This window comes from Ptychodera flava, chromosome 22 (assembly GCF_041260155.1).
Source record: "Ptychodera flava strain L36383 chromosome 22, AS_Pfla_20210202, whole genome shotgun sequence".
NCBI lineage: Eukaryota > Metazoa > Hemichordata > Enteropneusta > Ptychoderidae > Ptychodera > Ptychodera flava.
In genome coordinates this window covers 4370821-4377786 of record NC_091949.1, presented here as the reverse complement: position 1 = coordinate 4377786, position 6966 = coordinate 4370821, and the positions used below count along the sequence as shown (strand labels likewise).

Below are 6966 nucleotides of genomic sequence, written 5' to 3'. Positions count from 1 at the left end.
GTTCACACTTCAACGTGAGCTCTGCATGCAGGATATATTTGCTCGCATGATCTACATGTCATTCAGAAGACATATGTCATCGATAAATCGTGCGCATATATATATATATATATATATATATATATATATATATATATATATATATATATATAACGTCTGTACGTTGCACAAGTATTTTTTTAATTGCCGGCAATCTTTGATTTCCACTTGAGAAACCGAAGACCAGAGATACCTTTTTGATAATATGCATATTTTTCAACATGTCAATCGTTTTATAAAAGTCACCTGTTTTTTTTTCTTTTTAATGAAGAGACGAACATGATCATGAGTACAAATGTTTCTTCAAGAATCTCGTGTTGGCAGGTAGTGTAAGAAATAATGTTATGCACTTTAGAAGCTACGACATTAATAATCTTTTCAAGACTTTAAGTAAATTACTATCAAATTAGAAAGAATTAAGACTTAAGTAACGTTTACAACATCGACTTTCGAAATAGCAAGCTTGTAAATTTTTTCTAATGTCTTCCGCGATCGTTAAAATACCGCTAGATATATGTTTTCATTTGGTCGGCAACATATATCACAATGCACATTTTGTACTGAAAAGTAATATTTATTGCCAGGGGACTTTGCAAGATATGTTGAGCTTTTAATAACAAAATCATAAAGTTCAAATATACAGTATGCTTTGTCGCATCTATCGTATTTGAAATCTTTCTGACCGAATTTGTTTTCTCTTGCGAGGTAGTACAGTTTGCAGATATCAATTTTAGTTGGTTCTTAATACACTAGTCGTTTAGAGACAAAAGTAATCCCAGTGACAAGTGGCACATCCACCTAAGGTTATGGCATAATATTGCAAGTAAACTATTGTGAGTACATATTCGTACTATCATTTTGTATCAGGGTTTCATTTGATCTTTGCTGGTAAAACTATGAATGTTGTTAAATTCAATTTTTTTCTTTTCCTCGATGATGAAAAAGTTTGCAAGGAAGCTGGTAAGAAATGCGTTGTACACGGTATACCATACCACATGTGTCTTCATTCTGGGTCGTCAACTGACTTCGAAGCTGCAGGAGTAGGTAAACAATGTAAATATATTTCTGAAATTTTGTCTTAAGTAAAATCTTCCGCAATCAACCTTGATATTTATTTAATCTAAAGTGCGAATGCTACAATAGCATCAAAGTGAAATGCTATTTTTGACCAGAGAAAACAAATGTTGTATGATGCCAAAATTCACACACCACAGGCACAGTGTGACATTTCTTAGGATATATAGCCCACTGTCACGAAATCGTGAAGAGATGAAAGCGTTTTGTGCATGATTAATCTTTGCGATTTTTATTTCAACACTCCTTCGGTCAGTAAAGGGACATTATATTACCATGCCCCGCCCGTCGCATTTTGATTGGGCGAGCTGAACCACGTGACTGACCACAAATACACAGTAATGGTTTGTTTACATGCCCGTGAATATGAATAATAAGATTAACAACTCAAAGTATCGTAACTTTACAGCTCAAACGTAAATCATAATCAATCACAAAATAAAATGGAGCACTTGTAGGTCAAGTTGAGATATTTTTTTCTGAAAACAACTCCGGATTTGCCATTTTTTTACAGCGCGCGTGACAGTGCGTCGCGTAATGCTCAGTTTCTGGGGCCAAGTTGTCGTTCGCTCCTGAAATTTTCGGAAATTTTGATAGTTTCTTGGGTTCGCTGATAATATAATGGAAATAACAGATTCCGCTCTGACAATTAACGTTTATTTGTGGGCGCGGGCTAGAGGAAAGCCAAATTAACGGGCTCGGCAGTTAATTTTGGTTTCCTCTCACCCTTGCCAACAAATAAACGTTAATGGTCAGCGCGTCGCCCGTTATTTCTATAGTGTGATTAGGGTCTGAGAATTACCATCTTGGTAAAAGACAAAGTTTTCATTGGTCATGTGAATGTGATCTTCAAGAACTTCCTCACCACTCTCAAACTGATTATTGTTTTCTGTTTTCCTCCAAAAGGCATATTGTCGGGATATTTCGATGGCTGTGCTGTTACGAAGACAAGCGAGATCGTTCGCGCCATGGCATTATCGGATACTTTCATGAACTTCGGTGGCGAGTCGCGACTCTTTGTCCCTACTGGAAACCCAGGAAATTTTGATCCTGATGATATCAGTGGCAAAACTATAGGCAAGTATTTGTTTCTTCACCTCGTAATAATTTTACCCATTGAACTGACGATAGTTACCAAATAAATCTAACCGTCATAGCGTTATCAAATACATTTCAAGATATTTTGCACTCGCGAGTGTGCCGAGCGTGGCGAATGGTTTTTGTTTAGCTTTATGCAAAATAGATTCGTAAAATTACTATTATCATGCAGATATTTCACATATATGAAGACTTTTGTGTAACCAGGAGTCTTGCCCTGAGGACATTGTTCTCTTTTTAAATATCACGATCGTTCGTTTAACAAGATGTCTGTTTCCTAAGGATCTTTTAATTGCATTTCTTATTCAGGTTTTGTAAACGGTTGGTTTAGTACGCCACGGTGTCTTGTCGACTATAAAGTCAATGGAGCTGATACACTAACATATAATCGGATGCATTTCATAGACTTTTCTTCAGACATTCCTCTTAACTTCGAAGAAAACAAGGTAATATTCGTTACTATATCAATGAATTGACACATGCAATTAATCAATCAATCAACCAATAGATTAATCGTTCAGTCAGTCAAGTAAATCGATCAATTGATTTTGCAGGAAAAGCATTAGGACCAATTAAACAATTTATTCTCTACAGAAACCTGAACTCCCAACTCTATTTAAGTACATAAATGTATTTTAATCTAGTTTACACAAGTATCACATGACAGCAAAGTTTATTTTTTCTTCTCCTGTAAAAGCACTTCACTGTTTCCGATTGACATTTGCGTAAACACAAATTGCTGTATCAATGTTGCAAAGTTTATCATCGAACTTTGTCTGAGGCTGTATAGATCGGTTTCTATGGCGCGACATATTTTCTTAATGGATGACTGACCAATGGTCTGAGTCCTTCTAGAGTGTCTAACAATAACAAGGACATATATAAAAGAAATCTGAGAAATAATTTCGAGTTCACTAAACCATAAAACGCTCAGTTCGACAGGAAACACCGCAACGTTTCTCATGGCCGAGATAATACCTGATTTTTAGTTAGAGGATATTCAAATTTTGTGTCATGTAATCCTTTTTAGATTATCACAATGATTATATAACTCATAGCATTGACTCTAACTATATATATATATATATATATATATATATATATATATATATATATATATATATATATATATATATATATATATATAGTGTCAAGCTTTTCTTGTTTGCATATATAAAAGTCATTGTTTGGAAGCCCCTGTATCGTATTGAAACACGAAAAGTTACTGACCATGAAATCTCACATACTTGACATACTTGCTACAAAAGTGACGAGAATAGCTGCTATTTGACCGACCGAAACAACATAATCGTTAGGTTTCATAACATAACAATAATGAATGTTACCCGAGTTGCCTGTGTATACGACAGTACATATCTTATCTTACTCTGTTAATTAATGCGTCTTAATTGTTGGTGATGTTACCTGAATCTTGCAACCCATGTTATACATTTGAAATATATGTACTCAGGTATCAGTAACTTTTAACACCTCGGATTGCCTAAATGCATGAAAGTGATTTCAAATGATAACACATAAGGATTATTACATGACTTACAAAATTATATCATTGCTCAGTTGCATTACTTTCTATAATAATATTTTCGCCGCAAAACAAAAAGACATTCCATATTAGCACAAGGTCTTTGAAACACGATTGAAAATTCAACCAGTGACGCCTGAACCACAAAAATGCAAATACATCTCTCTGATCAATTTTTTTCATTGACTATCAGTTTGATGCAGTATTTATGCAGTTGGAACTAGGTACAGAAGGGGCTGATTTCGAAAATGCCGGCATGTATGGCGGTACACCACCTGGAGTCGAACCAATCGGGGATGTCATCCGTTGTTCTGATGGTGTACATTTGGCGGTGCGCAAGGATAGCCATGTGTTGAATTGGTTCAATGCTGCCCTGAGAAGAATGAAGGAAAGTGGTAAATACGCTGAAGTGTGCAGGAGGTCAAATATAGAACACGGTATTTAATTTTATGATTGAATTCCCGACTATATTTACTCTGGACACTTTCTGGAGAACCAGGTTGGCGTATGTGTAGAGTATATGTGTGTGAACAAAGTAGAAATGCATGTTTACTATGATTCCGCAAATTTATTTTCAGAGCTTTTCACCCAAGGCTTTGCTAATTGACAGAAATTTAAACTTGCAATAACATGTGGTGCTTATATGCTTATGCTTCTCTCGTGACACTTAAACATGATCTTACAATAATTAAGCATAAACAAAAGGTTATGAAATACGTCGCACTATGTTTTGAAATATTGTATCGAGTGTTCAATTTCGATAGATCTTACAGCGTCATGTCACTGCTTTGTTTTTGTGTATTTTAACATTTCAGGTGCAAAAGGAGATATCGATTGCGTCCTTTGATCAATATCGCATGGATATAAGATGACCAGATTACAAGAACCTTAGATGAAATTGTGGAGTGCGTTTCCATTTAAAGCTTATCGAACTTCAAATATTTTGAAGTTAATTTTGAAATTTCGAAGCGATTGTTCTATTATTTTACATCATATGAATTTCTGATAGTTCTTTTGGACGTTATTAAGCCTATTTTTAACTTCAGTGTGATCTTGTATTGAAATGTCGATAATTGAGGTTTCATACTAAAAGTATTAGTTGGATAATTCTGCTGAAAATCATTGGTTTAATGCCTTAATTATTTTGCTTACATGTATGTATGTATGTATGTATGTATGTATGTATGTATGTATGTATGTATGTATGTATGTATGTACATATGTCATGCATGTATGTATCTATATATGTACGTATGTATGTATGTATGTATGCGTGTGTCCGCGTGTATCTGTGAGTGTCTGTGTCATGAGCTGGCTCCGGTCAGCACTACATTTTCATATTTGCGGGATTTGGATGGTGGCCTAAAACATTTTCTTTCCAATGTGGGCTCTGAAACTATCATTTGGAAGGCAGCAAAAAATAATTTGCGAACAAATTTTCTTCCACCTTCCATTAATTAGGACAAAGTAATTAAATTCTTTGTTTTGCGTCCACTCTAAATGGGAAAAGGTACGCGTCTAAGCGGCTGAAAAACACACACAAGAGAATTAACACAAATTAATGTAATTTGATTGCAGCAAATAAAAAATTGTAACAAAATTTTAGTTCAGAAAAGCTAAGCGGTCATGTCCTAAAATTTCCTATTCAAATACACTGTTTGTGTTTTTCATGTAAACTTTAAAAACCTAAGCGGGTGGGGACGTAAAATAAAGAATTTAATTACTTTGGCCTTATGCTCGTTCCCTTATTGTCATAAGGACAATACACCTGTAAGTGTACCACGGGATAGAACTTAATATGATTCTAGGGATTCTAGGTAAAAGGACAAAGTCGGCCATTTTTCATGAATTTTGTTTGATGCAAGATACTACTTATATTGTTTGACACGTTGAAATATACTAAATGAATGGGTAATCATGCATATATCCGACCCCTGTTTTAGACAAATGAAACCATAGCAAAAATGAATTAATGGTCGAATATATGCATGGTCAACCATTCATTCAGTCTTTAAGCATATCAAACAATATTAGTAGTACCTCGTATCAAACAAATTTATGAAAAATGGCCGACTTTGTCCATTTAAGTGTCCGATGGATAAACTACGGGAAATACTCCTCAGCCCACTTCTTCGACGGCAGACGACACTTTTGAATTAAACTACCAATCGTTTTTGTTTTCGGTAAACAATCAAAACATTCAGTTTGAAGTTCCATGATCATGATATGTGTTACTACAAAACAGTTTTCATAAAGAAATTCGCCAAAATTATTTGGATAAAAATTAGTTTGGATCACATTAGTTATTTTATTTGAGGTCGTTTTACACTATACAATAACGGGTTAAAGAAATCTCTTTTCCAATGAAGGGACGAAACATTATTATTCTCTAGCTTTACTATTCAGCATTCGTCAACGATGGCTAACCCCTTCCTGGTCTACTGATACGTGTTAACGGAGCCCTGTCATTTATTGACCGAGTTAGTAATATATGCGGATAAACATGTCGCTGTTTACATTTACCTGACACGTGATCAGCAGTACCAGCATTCTGAACACGACCCTAACAAACGGCCATCGATCTACATGCCAAAGGTCAGTCTGATCTAGTTCATTTCGACATCGCACAAAGTTGAAATCCCTACAAGGAGAGAAGGCGGCAAGTAGAACGTAAGTATGCATTTTTGACTGTTGGATTGTTCACTACATCTCGTTAATGTTGTCGTCCGACTAATGTCGTGAAATGTGAAAAAAGCGAGTGTAGTCATTGTGAATATTTCACCTCCTACGTCTACGCTATGAACAGTCCATCAGTATTTAATATGTAAACTTTAATAGGATATGCACATTAGACCTAAAACGGGGTCATTGGCTCCACCACGGTCACTTCACAAGTGGTGCAATACACCCATCACTGTCAAATTAGCATATACTTAAATCTTTACAGATCATAATCTTACCGATGTTACGCTTCATTGTCTGTCGCGGGAGCCCTTGCGTAGAAGGAAAGTCTTAAAATAGACATGGCAGCGTCACGGTACATTTTTCTTTTCTCACAATCATGCGTGTCCCTTGCACTACATAAAGTACGGAGGTGACGTCAAATGCACAATTGTAGACGGCGGCCTACTTTTTAAACACGTTTTACGTCATTATCTAGGTTATTGTATAATGTATGCTAACGCTGTGTTCAGCGAGTCCTTCATCAGACG

At 35.5% G+C, this 6966-nt stretch overlaps 2 protein-coding genes across 3 annotated transcripts in view; both read left to right on the top strand.

Moving 5' to 3' along the window:
- The first annotated feature begins 319 nt into the window (after positions 1–319).
- On the top strand, positions 320–4873 carry LOC139123396 (uncharacterized). The gene is made up of 6 exons (XM_070689542.1): positions 320–363; positions 985–1083; positions 2020–2190; positions 2521–2657; positions 3948–4191; positions 4570–4873. The coding sequence occupies exons 2-6, from the start codon at positions 1035–1037 to the stop codon at positions 4599–4601; spliced, it is 633 nt and encodes a 210-aa protein (XP_070545643.1). The 5' UTR covers positions 320–363; positions 985–1034; the 3' UTR covers positions 4602–4873.
- A 1451-nt stretch (positions 4874–6324) lies between these two features.
- Positions 6325–6966, top strand: part of LOC139122496 (steroid 17-alpha-hydroxylase/17,20 lyase-like) — a 21708-nt gene continuing 21066 nt past the window's right edge. For both annotated transcript variants that reach the window (XM_070687905.1, XM_070687902.1), the window contains exon 1: positions 6325–6424. The gene's annotated coding sequence lies outside the window, so the exon portion shown is untranslated. The remainder of the gene's footprint in view (positions 6425–6966) is intronic.

Bases quoted from the DNA above. Each gene is read 5' to 3' on its own strand.
- LOC139123396 (XM_070689542.1), top strand. From the start codon at position 1,035: ATGTGTCTTCATTCTGGGTCGTCAACTGACTTCGAAGCTGCAGGAGTA. The intron at 1,084-2,019 runs GTAAACAATGTA...TTCCTCCAAAAG, and splicing joins CTTCGAAGCTGCAGGAGTAG to GCATATTGTCGGGATATTTC. The intron at 2,191-2,520 runs GCAAGTATTTGT...TTTCTTATTCAG, and splicing joins TATCAGTGGCAAAACTATAG to GTTTTGTAAACGGTTGGTTT.